At 43.1% G+C, this 17,402-nt stretch overlaps 2 protein-coding genes across 7 annotated transcripts in view; both read left to right on the top strand.

Moving 5' to 3' along the window:
- Positions 1-7,553, top strand: part of PTPRR (protein tyrosine phosphatase receptor type R) — a 213,097-nt gene extending 205,544 nt beyond the window's left edge. For all 3 annotated transcript variants that reach the window (XM_023644010.2, XM_070271931.1, XM_014728657.3), the window contains one exon: positions 6,380-7,553. In XM_023644010.2, the coding sequence (XP_023499778.1) occupies positions 6,380-6,473 (94 nt within the window). In that variant the 3' untranslated portion in view covers positions 6,474-7,553. The remainder of the gene's footprint in view (positions 1-6,379) is intronic.
- Positions 7,554-7,701: 148 nt separating this feature from the next.
- Positions 7,702-17,402, top strand: part of PTPRB (protein tyrosine phosphatase receptor type B) — a 107,449-nt gene continuing 97,748 nt past the window's right edge. For all 4 annotated transcript variants that reach the window (XR_011440213.1, XR_291084.4, XM_005613869.4 and 1 more), the window contains exons 1-2: positions 7,702-8,262; positions 9,474-9,869. Coding sequence is in view for 2 of the 4 variants with exons in the window: in XM_005613869.4 (XP_005613926.3) it covers positions 8,118-8,262; positions 9,474-9,869 (541 nt within the window). In the remaining 2 variants the exon portion in view is untranslated. The remainder of the gene's footprint in view (positions 8,263-9,473; positions 9,870-17,402) is intronic.

The raw sequence follows: 17,402 nt of genomic DNA, 5'->3' as shown, positions 1-17,402 counted from the left end.
CCCTCTTGTACAACAGACGATGCCGACTGAAGCTCCTGGCTGGTTGCCAGGGCATCCTTTTCCTTGTTCTCAGCTTGGAGATAACTGAGTGTTAACCTGAGTGTCCAGAAGAGAATTGGTAATTTTCAGGAAAAAAATGGAACTCAAGATAAACTAAAGTGTTAGATTATCATTGAGTTTTCATTTGACCTGTGCTGGCTTTTATGCCTCACAGATACTCTGCAGAGAAAGTTTTTGTGTTCAGAATACCTGGTCAGAATCAGCCACAACGTTTATGTCACGTTCTCCCTCTGTGAGGTGATGTTGGATAAAGCCATGGGGAAAAGCTTGGTCGGGGGCACCCCAGCAGCAACAGCACAGCTGACCCTGCTGGACTCAAGGCCCTGCTCGGGGCTGCACCCTCGGGGCACGTTAACGTCCACACCTTTTGTTCTAAATTTACTGAACCAAACTTTACCGAAAAGATTCCAGATTCCAACATAATAAAAAGCCAAGGCGCTAGGCCCATTGTTAGCCCATTGTGAGTCACGGCTGCAGAATTCCTCGTCCCCTGATGAGACCGGATGCCAGCTGGGCGGTGCGGCAGGAAAGCCTGTTGCTCTGTACGTGTGAGTTAATAGTCACAAAAGGTCACAGTTTTAACATGTTAAAACCCAGATCTCTCTCCTGGGCCTCTGGAGGAGTTTTTTCGACACACTCGCCCAGTAGCAAAGGGAAAAACTACCTTTTTTCCTTCTGACCTGAGTTCACCCCCAGCTGACATAGCTACGTGCCTCCCGGCATGGAGACGAGCCGACACTGATTTTTGTGTTGGGCGGGGCCGGTGTGATGTGAGACATCTGACATTTCTGGAAGGGCCGTTTATCTGAATTTTCTCTGGCCTGGCTAAATGCACTATCCACAGTCTGTGGCCACAAAGAAATCAGAGCCACACAGCCAACACCACTTTTGTATTCAAAGAAAGGACTTTCTTCCACAACCTGGAACAGGGCCTTGTTAGGGTGAACAAATAACTTGTCATCCAAACCAAGGCACTTGTGAGAGTGAAGGGTTGCCCTATTAAGAATGACGCCAGGACAAGAGGCATGAACCGGGACCACCCCACAAACCAGATGCACGGTCACCCTCGGCACGGCATTAACTCAGCATCCAAAGAGCGGGAACGGAGTGTGGAACGCTCATTGATTGCCACTAATAACAGCCACTGTGCTGAACGTTTCACGCATTATCTCCTTTCAACCTCGGAAAACTCGAAACCAGACTCCGTCCACGCTGTTTGCCAGGCCAGTGGGTTTCAAATTTCTTTGTAAACAATGGGAAACAAAACAATGAGGAGACAAAACCTCCCACAGAACACCAAGATGGAAAACCAATACAAAATGATAATTAAAAAAACCAGAAAGCAAGACCACCCTGGTCAAAACTGGGACCAGGAGCTTTTCCCAAAGGCCACCCTCCTTGTCCAGGCAGCCTCAGCCCCACAGGCACCACAGAGAACCCAGGCTCCTGGGGAGTTGGGAAGAGCTCGACTCATTTAATCTTCACTATTTGATGAGGTTTATCTTTTTTTTTTTTTTTTTTTGGCTGAGGAAGATTGGCCCTGAGCTAACATCGGTGCCTGCCCTCCTCTATTTTGTATGTGGAACGCCTCCACAGCATGGCTTGATGAGTGGCATGTAGGTCCATGCCCGGGATCTGAACCTGCGAACCCCAGGCTGCTGAAGTAGAGCTTGCAAACTTAACCACTATGCCACTGGACCGGCCCCATCATTAACGTCATTTTACAATTGAGGGAACCCCAGCTGGGAAGGAGTAAAGGATTTGTCCAAAGTCGTAGAGCTAGCAAGTTCAAAAGCAGGAGTTCAAGCTTGGATCTGTCAGCTCCGAGCCCACTCCTTTCCATGGCATCACCCGCCTCCACCGCTGCGGACTTCCAGGCTGCTAATATCTGGAGACATACCTGGATCTTTCCATCGACGCTGACTCAACCTGGCGACATTGTGTCCTCTGCCAGCACTGCTCTCAGTTCTACAGAACCTCAGAGGCCCCATCCTAGAGCTTTCTGAACAGTGCTGTTGACCAGAGAGACCAAAGAGTAAGAGTAACAATGAAATAGCTAACAACATGGTACCCACACGTGCTCGGCTGTGTGCTGAGCGTTTTGAGCAGACCGTCCCGTGTCTTTCTCACGACAGAGCAATGAGGCAGACGCTGTTATTTTATTAGCTCAGCATTTTGCCGTTGAGAAAACCGAGCAGTGCAGAGATTAGGTAAGAGGTGGAGAAGGTAGCCATTGCGTGGTGGAGACAACAGCGAAGGGTGTCTTTTTACCTCTTGACACATTGGTCCCTGCTGATAATGAACCTGACCCCTTGGCGTTCCAGACCTTTCCAAGCCCATGGACCATCTCACAGGAGCTGGGCTCCCTGCCCTGTCCCTAGATGAGCCTTCTCTTTGATAGACTAACTCCTGCTCAGCAGTCGCTGAGTGCGTGTTATCCATGCTGGAAAAGATGAGGATTCTCCAGGGAGAGATGATGCTCCTACGTGATGGACGAGTGATGGTGGTGATGTCGGGCTGCCCGAGGGGTGATGGTCCGGCTGTGTGGGCTCCACAGGCCTTCTCCACGGAAGCATCATCTTGACATCTATGGAAATCTTTTAAAATGTTAACCTTGGTTGAGTTTAAACTCTGACCTGTTGGAGGTCAAGGATGATTTTGGCGCCTGCTCTCTAACAGGGAGCAGGGTGATGTCCTTTAAAGTCATAAACGAGCATCCCTGCTTCCACCTTGCAAACCCAGCCGGGTTAGCAGATCTACGTCAGAGACCACATCCTAACTTCAGCAAGTCCATGGTGCCCTGTCTGATCTGAAAGGTACCTGGGGACCGAGTCGGAGCTCTCCTGGAGCACAGGGCTCTCCTGAGGGTGCCATAATTAGTCTGGCATTGCTCATTGATTCCATAATGTATTTTGTATATAGGACTATATTTGCTTCTTGGGTATTTTTTACTGTGGCCAGCCTGTAAAAAGACTGTATTTGTCCCATACCAGAGTAAAATCTGCAGGGTAATGCTGGGTTTTAAGTTCTTACAAAGGTCAACAGAGTATTCTATATCAATATATGCAACTGGAGATTATTAACTATTTTCAAAGATGATGGTGATGGTTCCTGAATTTCATGGTGATGGGTTCCGGCCTCCAGTGAATGCATTGTGGGGTGCCTTGTTACCACCTCTAGCCTGGAGTTTATCTGTTTCCTCAGGAATGGAAATAGCCTGGCCTGGGTAACCTGTTGACAGGTATTCACTCAGGACTAGTGGGTGCTTTTCACTGTTGCAAATTCGAGGAGACCGTGACCTCACGCTTGCCCTAAAGGCCCTACAACCTGGTTGGAAACGATTCTGGAACAAGATTAGACCGTATGTAACATGGCATCAAACTACTTATAACAAAGACCCTCCCATGGCCCTGTCTTTCTCTACCCCTTTATAAGTGGCAGATAAACAGAGAGAACGTATGCTTGTTAAAAATCTGGAACACCCAAAGTTGGAAGTGAGGCATGGAAGGCTAATATACTAAACAACAGGAATAGTGATTTCGGTAAATAAGAACTTTGTGCTGAAATCAACCAGTTGAAATTAATAGGAATAAATAGAAAGTCCTGCATTTAGTTTCAAAACTTCATTGGCATAAGTACAGGATGGGAGAGAGTTGTAATTTTCACATTCAAAAAAATCCTATGGACTTTTTCATTAACCTAAACCTTCACTCAATATCCTAAAAGGCTTGCTGAGCAGCAGGCACTGCGTAGTCACTGTGGGATCTTACCACTGACGCAGCTACAAATGCAGCCTTGTTGGCACGCAACATGCAGCTCACGGGAGAAACATTCCCAACGAGCAGATCTCCTCGGGAGTAGACTCAACACTCTGAGAAGGTCATAGGTGATCAAATGACCTAGAGAAGACGGAGACTAGACTGGTGAGTGACAGGGGAACCAGGCTGCCCAGAAATGTGGAGTGGCCACAGGATGTTTAGTCTAGAGAAGAAAAGATCATGGGACTTTGATGGTTGTTTTCCAGGATTTACAGAGCTATTGTGTGACTACAAGAGGAGCCGTAAGACTTTTTTGGGTCATTTCAGTTTGACCAGTGGGGTGACAGTTGGAGAGGGGCAGGTTCATTTTGATGCCTTAGAGGTGTTTCTGCCGACCCCGGGGAAGGCTGCCTCTTAGGCACCTCACCCACGAGCGTTCCGGCAGAGGCTAGATGACCATTGTCCTTTGGCTGCTCCCTTCTAGAAAGACCACGTCGTGCTGGTGATTGGAGTGGAAGATCTCTGAGGACCCTTCTGATGACAATTCTCTATTTTTATTTTCCAAAATTAAATGGAAAGTAACATGACTTTCCATATACCTTTCTTGAGCCTTCAGACCTGCAAGAATTTTGCTAGCCTACAGCCAATGAGTCTCTTTCCCCTCCTCCCCACCTTTGCCGGCTCAAACAACCTTGAGTTAGTTAATAGAATGTCACGGTAAAGACACTCCACACATTAAAATTCACTGCTCAGCCGTTTGGGGTAAAATGGTTCTTAAAACCCAGACTGTATCTCCATTTGCTCACCAGTTGGACCTACAAATACCAGAGCTCACCAGAAGAGACAAGAGGGAGAAAATCTTGCCTCAAAGTGAGGGAAAGGGTGAGAGGAAGGTCACGGAGCAGAGCCCACGGATGGAGCCCAGACAAGGCTCCACACGCCGTCTGCAGCCCAAGGGGATCGGACGGTCCCTTGAGCTGCATGAATGCCAGAGGAAGGGAGGTGCCTCCCAGCTCCTTGGAGCTGCCCTAATATTTACGGCCGCTGTATCTCCCAAGTTCACGGTCAAGGCCAGCATCTTCTGGACACCTGCTGTATTTTAGGTGTGTCCAGATGTCATCGTCCAGCTAAGAAGAGGAAGAGTTGCCACACCCTCAGCTGGCCGTTTCTGTTGTCATCTTGTGACCAAGGAGCACGTTGGCCAGACAGTCGCCTTCAGAGCAACAAAATGTACAGTTCTGGGGGAAAAAAAAACAGTGAAAAATTTCTGCCAATTAGTTGCTGTCACCAAAAACTTCATATTTACCACTTTATTTCTTGCCAAACACATCATTTTGGCATCCCATTGACTGCTTGGTTTAGTTTAAGAGGATGAAGTCTTACTGCTTTAATATCTTGCAAGCTTATGTTTATAGAGATTGACAAATACAGATACAAGCCCAGTTTTAGTTATTACCACTAACCAGAAATTGTGTCACAATGAGGCAATACATCTTGTTTTTAAGTCGAAGTGCTTACATGGTCTAAAAATAATTATTTTGAATAGTAACAACAGCCACTAGGAAGGCTGGCTAAAACAATTTCAAAATTAGTTGTATAATTGCAGAGTTATGGAGATTTTATAGGACTTCCAACAATTACTGACAGTGATGCTGTTATTCAATGAGCAGGAAAAATAAATAACATTTGGACTAGTATCTAGAGGCTTTGCCCAGTAAAAGAACCATTACTGTAAAGAGCAAAATCTGATACAGCCATTTTATCTCTGGAAGGGTAACGAAGAGCATCACGTTTCTCACGACGGCAGCTGCCTTGTACTAACCCAGTAACAAAAGGTGTGCTGAGTAACTGTGATGATAATGACGAGAACAAGGGGAAAACCAGAGCCGATTCCCTTTTTCCAGCTCATTTGAGGGCCCACCCGCTATTGTGTGGCCAAGGGCAAGTCTGTTTCCCTGCAGCGCAGTCACACAGACCGCTCCCGGGTGGTGAGCTTTTTCCTTGTAGAAAGAGTGACATTTCACAGTTGAGGGTTTTTTTGGTAAACCTACTTCCATCGATTTTAATCCAGTTGCACAAGCCACTTTAACATAAGATGCATGATAAGGCACCTGAGAAGTCGTACGAACCCTCCAGACACGTGAATTCGTTTGACCTCACGACAACCCTGTGAAGTAGGTTCTGTCGTTACCCGACTTGAACAGTGGAGGACACCAAGGGGCTTGCCCATGATCACACAGCTCACAAATGGCTGGGGAGGGGTCTGAACTCGCAAAGCCTGGCTGGCCCCAAAGTCCAGGTACTTCACCATCGGCTGTGCGGCCCCCCAGGAAGGCATGCAGGTGAACCTGAGCAAATGCTAGTGTGCACCAGCACCGTGTTAAGCCCTTGCATCCGGCAGTGCATCCACCCACCAGCCGGGTCATTTGGACGGAGGTAAGAATCCCCAGGCCCGCTGCTGTGTGTCTCGGGCATGACAGCCTAGCCTGGCTGTGGTCGCTATGCCGCTTTGCTTGCAGGATGTCAGCAGTAAGACGTTCTTGTGTGGTCTCTTCCTGCAGGGGTGGCATGGTCCAAACCAGCGAGCAGTACGAGTTCGTGCACCACGCTCTGTGTCTGTACGAGAGCCGACTTGCGGCAGAAACCGTCCAGTGATTCTCTGCAGACTCACCAGACCCCCGATCTCCAGGGGGGAGTAGTCAGCATGCACTCGAGGCTTCTAGAAGGAGCTTCCTGGAATGGAAGGAAGGAGAAGCCCCGAAGCCACGCTGCGGTGTGGACTGTGGAAGACGGCCGCCTGTTAGCGACGGCAGCCTCGTGCACGTGAACGCGTCTGTAAGCATCCCGGCACTGCGATGAAGGCCCCCAGCTGAGGGGGTAGGACAGGCTTCTCACGCAGCCAGGGAGGACTTGTTTTGTGTCTTGACACCTGCCACACGGAATGTGAGTATGAAATGCTCAGTGACATGTGTCATCCAGTGACGCCTGGAAGAGCTGCTGGAGAGAGGATTCCTGTGTGTCTAGACGCTTTCGTGTTTGCAGGTCTGCCCGTGATGCACGTCAGCTGGTGAAATGCCTGGCTCAAGTGCTGTCACCGTTCTCAGTTACCAGAATCTTGCCGCTAAAGTTGCAAGCGATTGATGGCAGATTTTTAACAAATAAGTCCTTGTTTTTGAAAAAAAAAATCAAAAGCTGTAACTATTTTACATGGAAATGTGTCTTGATAACATGCCCTATTGCAAGTGTATTGATCAGTACCTCCTATCAATCAATCAAGAGCACAATGATTGTCACTGGGTGTCTATGTACTTACTCTCTATTCTTGGGCATCAAGGCGGCTTCTGCCCCAGAATCTGTCCACTGTGTTCCTACATTGTGAGTTATTTCACTTTAAAAGGGAAAAACAAATTTGTAGCAACTACGATGTATCAAGAATTTTAAATACTTGTCTCTTTTACTAAGAAGGAATTTTTGAATATGCTGTCTACTGGGAATCTCTCTCCCAACCAAAGGCACGTGCCTTTGGGAATGATGGAACCTGTCCCATTTTGAAAGGTTCTGCAAAAGGATGCTGCCATGCATATCCTTAAATTTCTGAAAGGTTTAAATCCTCAAGAGACAAAATAAAGTTTAAAAAACTACACTCAGCAACACTAGACGTTCTGCTCAAATATGAGTTTTTATTGCAGCTGTGTTGACTTTGTTTCATACTGCCAATAAACTCTTAATACTAAATATTGAGTAAAGCATCTACTTTTTCTCCTATTTGGAGAGAGGCCATTGTCTTTTGGGGGAAGCCTGAAGTAGATAAGGTGAAGGGTTTAATTTTAGTCTCTGCCTCTCCCCAGTGGAGATGACTATCTGAAAACATAATATTGTCACTCCGAGATAATGACCTAGAAGCTCCATCATCCTGTGGTTTCCCCGCAGACTCCTGGCGTATCGTCACACCAACGTGCACGTCTGTGTCACTTGCCATAGACCCTCATGAGCTACACAGTCTGTGTGTATTCAGCAGAATCACGTCACCTGAAGGGAGGTAACTCTGTAGAAACCCTCAGTTCTCGAAGATCATGATTCCTTTCTTCCCTCTTGAGGTTCAGAAGCAGTCATGTGCCAAAGGAATGGTAGGACAAAAGTTGTGAGCTTTGTCCCGCTCCTGGAGGCTGGGATTTTTCCTTCATAAAACAAGAGAGGGAATCAGGATCCCTTCTTTCTAAGGAAACAGACAAAAGGACAGTGGTGTAAACCTCCCCCCACAATTGAATAGGAGGAAGCGCTCGTCACCAACTCCCCACCATGAAGGGTTTCCTTCCTCCCCTTTACTTCTCTTATCTGGGAAAATTTTTTTTTCCCCCAAGCGAAGCAGGAACAGTTGTTAAGTGGAAAATGGAGGCTGGATTTTGTGTGGCGATTCTCACCTGCCTGCTCTTCAGGGTCTCAGGTGAGTGGGGGCCTCAGCGCCCTGTCTTTCTCCCGTCCCCAGTGGAGGAGCCCTGCCCTTGGGAAAGAGTCTGGAAGAAGGCGGAAACGGAGCCAGGTCTCCGTGGCAGTTTAGTCAAAGACGACGAGCAGGGGGAGCGCCAGGAGCCAGCTCTGCCCGCACTCAGGCCCCCAGATGCCCGGCAGCTCCTGAAATGGCATCTTGACAGCAGAGCGGAGGGCCAAGGGGACATTTTTATTATTATGTGCTGTTATCCGAGCAGTCTGTGACATGCTCCAGGCTGTTCCCCAACCACGTTATAGTTTTGTTTTCTTTTGTCTTAAAGAAAGAAAATACAAGAAATAAAATTACAGGGGTGAAGAACTGGGGTGTGTTTTATTTGGGAGTCATTATTTGGAGGGAAAGTCTGAATATTTTCATGGGAGAGCTGGGCAAATTAAGTAAAACTCAGAAAATAGTTTCAGAACCTGAAATCTCACTTTTTAACGCTGATGTTTAGCAACTGGATGTTTAATATTCTTACCTCGAGAAATGCTGTTTTTTTAATCTATTAATATTTGAGAGAAAACTGTAGATATTGTCACAAAATAGAGAAATATTTCTCTCCAGGACTATAAGAAATTTAGTTTGTGATAATCAATATTCTGATTGGTTGCTATTAGCTAGCTAGGAGGGAGGGCTTAGAAGGGAAAATGAGTTTTATTTTTGGATAAATATATCCAGTTTTTAAATTTTTATTCAAACTATTCCATTTGTATACAAATACTTGTTGCAATAGTAACTTGAGTGAGGAAAGGGGTGCTTTTTCTAGTGGGGGACAGAGGTAAGATGGGAAAAATAAAGTCAAAACTGGGTTTTTCATAACTTCAGCCTATTTAACTAATGAGGCTAAAATATCACACCATATTTTTTGGATGGTTTCATTTCTTTTTCAACCTTCATTATTTCAATGGGGATGTGTTTTCCCCCCTAAACCATGTGAAAGTAAGAAAAAGGGAACTTTTATGTGTGACCTTTGGGCATTTTTACATTGTCTGCCATGGGATTTTAAATCATCTGTGCTGGGTCTGAAATATTCGCTTGAAATGACAGCAATGGCAAAAAATGAGTAAACCTCGTATTTTCCTTGGCTGATTTGTGGGTGGGCTGTTTTATTTTCTGGGGACCTTGCGACTCACCACATGGTGCTTCACGAGCTTTCCCTCTTCCAGAGAGCTTTCAGATTGTCCACGTCCAGAAACAGCAGTGCCTTTTCGAAAATAAGATAGTTGCTGTGGGCTTCTGCAATGGGACCAGCCAGAACCAGCAGTGGATGTGGACCGAGGATGGGAAGCTCCTTCATGTTAGATCTGCAAGGTGCCTGGGCATCTCCAACTCCACAGGTGGCCCTTCCCAGCCAGCTGTCTTTGCCCACTGCTCCCAAGCACCCCGATGGACCTGCCATGAGAAGGAAGGCTTCCTCCAGGTGGAAAACACCTCTCTCTTTCTCAAGAAAGAAGGCTTCAAGGTAGTGGTCAGGAGGGGCAGGAAATACCTCCATAGCTGGATGAAAATAGATGTCAACAAAGAGGGAAAACCAGTCAATGAAAGCCTCTGCTTAAAAAAAGGTGAGCTATTCCTTTCAGAGTCAGTTCTGAAAGTTCTGCTAAATGTCTTGTTTTTCACATTCAAAGGAAGTCCACATGCCCCAACAGATTCCTATGGAAGCTTCATAAGCTAATGGAAATGGAGTGTGTGCCACCCATCGACTTGGAAAACTCCATTATTCTCATTATAATAAGCCCAACTTTTCTCTTTCTGGATCTCACTCTTCCTTCCCTTCTCTTCTTGCTTCTTTTGTTAATTCAACAAATATTTCTTGAGTTTCTCTTTTGTGCCGGACACAAGGCGCTTTGGTTAAGTACTATCAGATGTAGAAACACGGCCTGAGGCGCAAACATGGCGCATGTGTGAAGGACTAAGGCCAATGACGAGGACGTTAATAATTTTGCTGATGTAGACATTTCCATTCTCTGATTATGAGGAGCGATGAGAACATCAAAATCGTGCTTGAGAAGACTAGAAAGATAATAAACAGTGCTTTTGCAAATCTCTATGCTAGTGTTTACAGGTAGATACCTTTTGGAGGTGACATACTTTTGAAATGGTAAGAACCAATGTGCAGCCACAGAGTTTTCTGATTTGTTGACCAGGATGGATGTGACCCAGATGATAGACACGTGTAGACCTCGTACACAAGTGCGCAGATTCCTGGTGCGCCACACAGTTCAGAACTGCACTTGGAATTTTTATTTGTAGATACAGCTTAGTTTTCTATTTTACTTAGTCATTTTATTGCTTATTGACTCTTCTATTAGAGGTTTGCTTAAGGAAGTCGTGAAAAATAAAACTAATAGAACATTACATATCAGATACAAACAGACCTTATAAATCCCTGGAGAAATTATCTAGAAGTGAAGCCCTTCATTAAGGAGACTGCAGTCTGTCCAGATTAAGTGACTTGTGCCAGATAATGTAGTGGCAGAGCTGTGGTTAGAACCCAGCTTCTCAGCCCTTTGTCCAGGGCACGTTCCACTACACAGTGTTTCCCGAGTGCTGGTCCAGAGCCTTCTGCCCAGCTGGCCATGGACAAACACGTAGCACAGGGAGGGAATCGTTCCCATCATTGCTGCCCGACTACCACCTCCAAGATCCTGTTTCAAGAAATCTGGATTCGGGCATAAAACTTGATGTTTCTTAAAAAGATCCCCAGTTAATTTTGATCCATGATCCCAACTGGGGATCAGCATCCACTGTACCTTTATATGTTTCTCATCAGGTGTCGATTTTTGAGGCTTATTTGAGTCCACCACGCTGATCTTCGGACAGTTTTCCGTCACTCACTCATTTCATAAGTTAAGCATTTAATTCTATGCAAATGAATGCAACGGGTTCTTCTACAACAGAAATTGAGCATTATAGTCCCTGTTCTTATAAAAGACTATGAGAATAAGATAAAACAAAAGTCAATTAGAAAATTCAACTTTATCAGAGAACATACAGCACATGGTGCCAATTTGTACAATCCCCTTCCTGCTCTAGCAAGGCCCGTCCTACACACACAGAAACGCTGTTCACACTCCCATTGCACCACAATACACAAGAAGCGAGGTTCCCCCCAACTCCCAGTCAAACCTTAGAAGAATATTCTTTCATTGGAACTTTAAAGAAGTAGATATGGATTCAGTGGAGAGTTATTCAAGATAGAAGACAATTCATGGAAAAAGTGCCTCCTTTGACCTTCCTACATAACGTGTCCGATAACGGACTTCATTCACTCCAAAGGTAAAGTGGATGGAATAGACACTTTACAGTTCACCACTGAAGGTGCCGTACCCAAACATGCCCCATGATGCGTGCTGGAAAAAATGGACTTCTAGGAAAACCAGAGTTAAAATTTGCAAAATTGTAGTACAAAAAAAATCTTACATTTAATATGCTTTGAATATGCACAGGTATAACATACTTTTGAATATGCACAGGTATAACATACCTTTGAATATGAACAGGTATAACATACTTTTGAATATGCACAGGTATAACATACTTTTGCATATGCACAGGTATAACATACTTTTGACTATGCACAGGTATAACATACTTTTGAATATGCACAGGTATAATATACTTTTGAATATGCACAGGTATAACATACCTTTGACTATGCACAGGTATAACATACTTTTGAATATGCACAGGTATAATATACTTTTGAATATGCACAGGTATAACATACTTTTGCGTTAACACAGTCATAAGCTGAGACACATTTTTCTGCTCCCTCTCAAACTCACCATTGATTAAAGATACAAATGACGTGAGTTGACCCACAGCGTGAAAGCTCACTGACTTGCTAGAGAATCCATTGTGAAAAATTGCACTCAGATGAATGATCCCAAATGCTGCTTTTTAAAGAGTTGATAACTAAATACTATAATCTAAAGCAGCACAAATATGCATGGTGTTCATGCATAGGATGTGAATTTTTTGATGAAATTCTTCAGTAAAAGATAGTGTACCTGTGAAGATCAAAAGAGGGACTACATGTTTCACACTTGTTTCCCAGGGAACACCCGTGATGTCATTCGAGGATCTAAGCAGTGTTTCTGTAATACCTACTCTGTGTCAGAGCTGTGCTACAAGGACCATCCGTGATTCTCAGACCAAGCTTTGCACGGAATCCCAATGGAAGCTTTGAAACTAAACTAACGCCCAGGCTCCACCCTCCAGGCCACTTAAGTAACGCACTGAATTTTCTAAATGCTCCCAAGGTGATTCTAATGTGCAACCAAGGCTGAGAATCCCTAACAGAGTCTTGCCGCTTAGGGTAATGGGGAAGCCAGATATGTAAATAGTTAATTATAATAGAGCGTAAATAGAAAAAAGCACCCCTTCCTCCAATAGTCTTGCCGGTATGTCACGTTAAACAACTCTGTTTAAAAACATTTTTAAGGAAAATTTTTCAGTTGCACATTTCTTTACACAGTCCTTTGCCCACTGGATGTTGTTATAGTTTGGCTGTGTGCCATTCCCACTCGCTGCCTTTTTCCCCCTTCCTCTCCTTTGCTCAGAGTCCCTCTACAGCAGGGTGAATTGAGGAGGCTTCCGAAGTGGATAAAAATTCAATTAAAAAATTAGTGTGAAGTTTTTTGAGAGGAGGAGCTGCACTAGAGTCAGAGCTCCTCAAATAATCATAGATACTGCGTGGTTCTCATTAGAAGACCGCAAAATTGGCCTGTCTTTTTTGATTTTCATATGGTTCTTATTTCTTTAAAACAACCATTTAATAGGGTAAATAGAATAATAGAATAGAATTCAATGGGACCTAATTAAATAGAACATATAGACTGTAGAACCAGGATCACCTGTACATAACAGATTCCCAAATTAAAGAAAAGATGGGATTGAGATTTTTACCACTTTCACTGAATTTCAAGTTTACTTTTAAAGATAATACTGCATTCATTTTGGGCAAAAGGAGAGTGCACTGGTAGACAGATTCTTTTTAAAAAATCAAACTTTTAAAATCTATTTTTAAAAATTAGAGCCCTATAGCTATAATTTTGAGTCATAAGAGTGCCAGTAAAAGCATTTTTTGCCAAAATGCAACATATCTGGATAAAAACTGAAAACTTTCATTCTCCCCCTATATTCTTTTGTCAGTCAGGTGCCATATATCCAGATATTTGCAAACATCCAAATGTCATCCTTTAGCAATATGTCAATAAAACAGGTAACTGACAGAATTTCTCAATTTTCCTCCGTATATTTTGATGTTATAGCTACAGTAGTAAAGCCACATCCTCAGAGCCACTGAATTAAGAGTAGAATTTTTATAAATCCCTTGTATATAATTTCTCAATCTCATTCTATAAATTAACACCAGGCAGCCATCAATAATGCAATAAGGAAGAAACAAATTTTGTCCTATTCAATAGTATTGCAATTTTATATAATCACATATTTGACTTTTTTTTGAAAGGATTATTATTATTTTGGAGTAAAAATGCTTTCTGAGGTCCAAATCCCTAATTTGGAAACGCTTGAAACATAACACTCACGAGCAGAGGGCTTCCTGCATAGTATAAACCTTGCGAGCTAAAGGGAAATTATATTGGCCTACACTTTTGGGGGTACTTGCCCATTTCCAGGAAAGTTCACTCAAAATTCAATTGAAAAAGTCATTTCCCCATGAGCAAAACTTTCAACAATACAGGAGATGCAGAGGGAAAAGAGTTAGAAAAACTAAATTACTGGACCTCAAGCTTATTCAGAACAGAGATCAGACCTTTGAAGTCTTGACTTTCTTTAAAGGTAATCTTGGTCCCCGTGCTTAACAAATGCTGATTAAATCAGAAAATGTCTCAGCTTCTAGAAGGTGTTGAATATCAGAACCGTGGAGGACAATACAGGAAAGCTGAGGACGACTTTGAGCAATGACACTATTGAAACCACGGCCGCTGCTTTTCTCTTCCACATCTTTTCCCACTGAAAATAGTATTGGCTCCACAAGCAGACAGCAAAGGTGACAGTGGCCCAGTTATTGAAGTTTTTGGACCTACATGCCATGGAACACATTTCCTGCCTTGGCCCCCTTTTCTATATGGGAAACAGAGGTATTTACTCAAAGGACATTACTGATTTGCAAGCATATCTAATCTTTGAGATGGGGAAACTAATCTTTACGAGGGGGAATTAAAATATTCTAAACTGGAAACGGGCTTCAACATCAGCACAAGTCTGTTGGCAGACAGGCCACATCCGTGTAGGTCTAGGGCTTTCAGAGGAAGGGTGCAAAATTCCATCCATCACTTGGATCCCTTTTCTGGGGGGGTACCAAGTCTCCCTACAGCTGGATGATGGTCTAAAGCTGTTACTTTCCACTCAGATGTTCCCTGTTGTATGTAGCGTAACACTGTATATGTCAGCCAGCCAATTGGGGTTTAGGCAGCATCTGCTACAGACTCATTCATTCAGATCTGGTGTGTACCTGAGGACAGGCACATTTTTGCATACAAATTTTCAAGTGTCTCTGATGTGGTTGAGCCAGTGAAATCACTAAAAGAGATTTTGCTGCTGAAGTAAATCAAATTGCTGGCAGGCTGGATACAATCGCTGTTTAAAGCAATTGCTTAATTGTAGCAACCTGAGTGAGGGAATAGAATGCACAAGGTTGAAATAGATAAACAATCGTATACCATGTAGTCTGGGAAGAAAGGAGTTCAGTGGAAGCTCTTTCCTTAGTGATTTTTAGGAATGCTTGTCAATACAGAGACTTGACGGGAAAAAGCAGAACAAAACAGAAAGTGTCTTTTGTATACATAGACCCTGCTTTGACCAAATTGGCTGTCACAGCCATTTTATGGTTTGTTTTCTCCTTGCATCATTATAACAACATGGGCTCTGCAATAGATGGTTTATTTACATGCTCACTGAAAGTCATACGATCACTGATTATTGATGTATGATTTATATGATTGCTGACAAGTATCTGGCGCAGCATCCAGAGCCCCAAATTATTTTCAGCTGTGACACATCAGTGAACTCATCAGGGCACGTCCCGGCCACATGCGACTCTCACAGGCCTGGGCCCTGATATCTTCATAGGCCCCTTCCTCTATTTAAAAAAAAAAAGTGAAATAATTTAATGGATTTTCATGGGCCTTAAAATTCTCATTTTTTCCTGATGTGTGGAAAAATTTAAAACATTTTCTTTAACCCTGGAAGTTTTTTTTTTAATTTTCAAAGAAATTAAATCACTTTGTGGGCTCTAAAATATCACGGGCCCTGGGTGCTGTGCCTATTGTTCCTAATGAACAAGCCAGCCCTGGATACACCAAGCTGCTCATGCTCTTCCCACTTCCACTTTCCCTGATCCTTTTAAGGATCCCCTGGCTCAGCATCTCTCGCCCACAGCCTGGCAGCCATGAGCTTACAAGCTCATCCATCCAGCATGGTTTCCTTCCCCCCACCTCATCCTTCTCCCGGTGTGTGCGCGCGCATGTGTGCATATGTGTGTGCATGTGTGTGTGTGCATGTGCACGAGTGTGCGTGTGTGCACGCGCGTGTGTGTGTGTGTGTGAATTCCTAAAAGAAAACATGGGCATTGGGAGGAACCAGGCGCATCTTCCTAGGGCAACTCATAGTTCAGTAGCTGAGTAAGAACTGGCCATTGAAAAGCATTTCTTTGATTCATTTTTTATTTTAATTTTTTTACTATGCTATGCTTTGATGTTTTATTACACCATGTCTTGGCATCAACTTCCATTTATTAATTTTAGTCAATTTCTAATCTTGGATCTTTTTTAAATTCTGTGAAAAAACCTTTTTGAAGTCTAATTACGATTTCTGATTTGCTTGTTCTATCTCCCCTAATTTGCAAATTCTCCACCTTTGGTGTCTCTTTTCACAGACCTTTCACCTCTTTGTTCACTTTCTCAAATTTTAGATACGCATTTTTTAATGTACGCTTTATTTTATTTACATTTTCTGAAATGTTAATAATTCTCTTTACCATTTCTAATAATTATTTACACTATTATAATTCCCATCCCTTCCACTTCAATTCTAGCCCAATCTTGTTTAATATATTTAGTGTATTCATATATATAAATGTAAATCATCCTTTTCCTAAAGAATCTTTTGTTTCATTTATCTCTTTTCCAGATTATTTTTCCACTTTTAAAAGGCACATTAATTTAGCATCTTCCTACAGAATAGAAAGTACTAATATAGTTAAAATTTTCTATCTCCACAATGAGTTCTATTCAAGTTATTGTGTTTTCAACACGCTTGAAAGTTTTTTGTATAATTTAAAGGAGGGAAATTAACAAATTGTGTATTGTCTTTATTATCATTATACAAGAATTCTATTTCTATTATTGATTATATTTGAGCCAGTCATAGACTAAGTAATAAACTTAAAATACATGTTTTTTTAAAAAAATGTATTCAGAATATGATCTTGATGTGGTGCAGTCATTGCAAATCATCTTAGGTGAACTGTTCGCAATTTAAGTGCTAAAACTTTTTATATTGGACCCAGGATGGTCCACCTTATCTTGAATTGTGTTCTAAGAGGAATTGAGTATAACGTGGAAACAATGTGTTAGCAGTGGTACAATAAAGCCTTTTAAAAATAGCTTCAACATATTGTTCCATTGTGTAAGAAATTTTCCTTGCATTTGTCAAAACACATTTTGCTCTTTCACGAACTGTAAAATGTATATAACTTTTACAGAACATCAGAAGAATTTATAGATACCAAAATGTCCAAAGAGATACTCTTTTAGTATAATTTCAAAGCACCCATTTCAACAGAGAGTTCCGGAGATGAAAAGATGAACTTATTTCGACCACCTCACATATTTCTGTAGTAGGTTTTCTTTCTTCTCATCTGCTTTACAACCCCTCAGGACCCACATAAAGGACGACTGGAGTTCAGCTTCGGCTCGTATTGTGTGCATAAAACCACAGAGTTACAGATACAGTAGAATCGCCTGGAAAGTTGAAAATGCGGGTGCTGGGTCCCTCTCAGATCTACGGGATCACAGTTTTTAAGGGGAGGGCCGAGGCTTCAACATTCTAACAAGCTCCAAAGG

Source organism: Equus caballus, chromosome 6 (genome assembly GCF_041296265.1).
Source record: "Equus caballus isolate H_3958 breed thoroughbred chromosome 6, TB-T2T, whole genome shotgun sequence".
In the NCBI taxonomy this organism is placed as follows: Eukaryota; Metazoa; Chordata; class Mammalia; order Perissodactyla; family Equidae; genus Equus; species Equus caballus.
The sequence above is the reverse complement of the archived record's forward strand: the minus strand, read 5'-3'. Positions and strand labels throughout refer to the sequence as shown.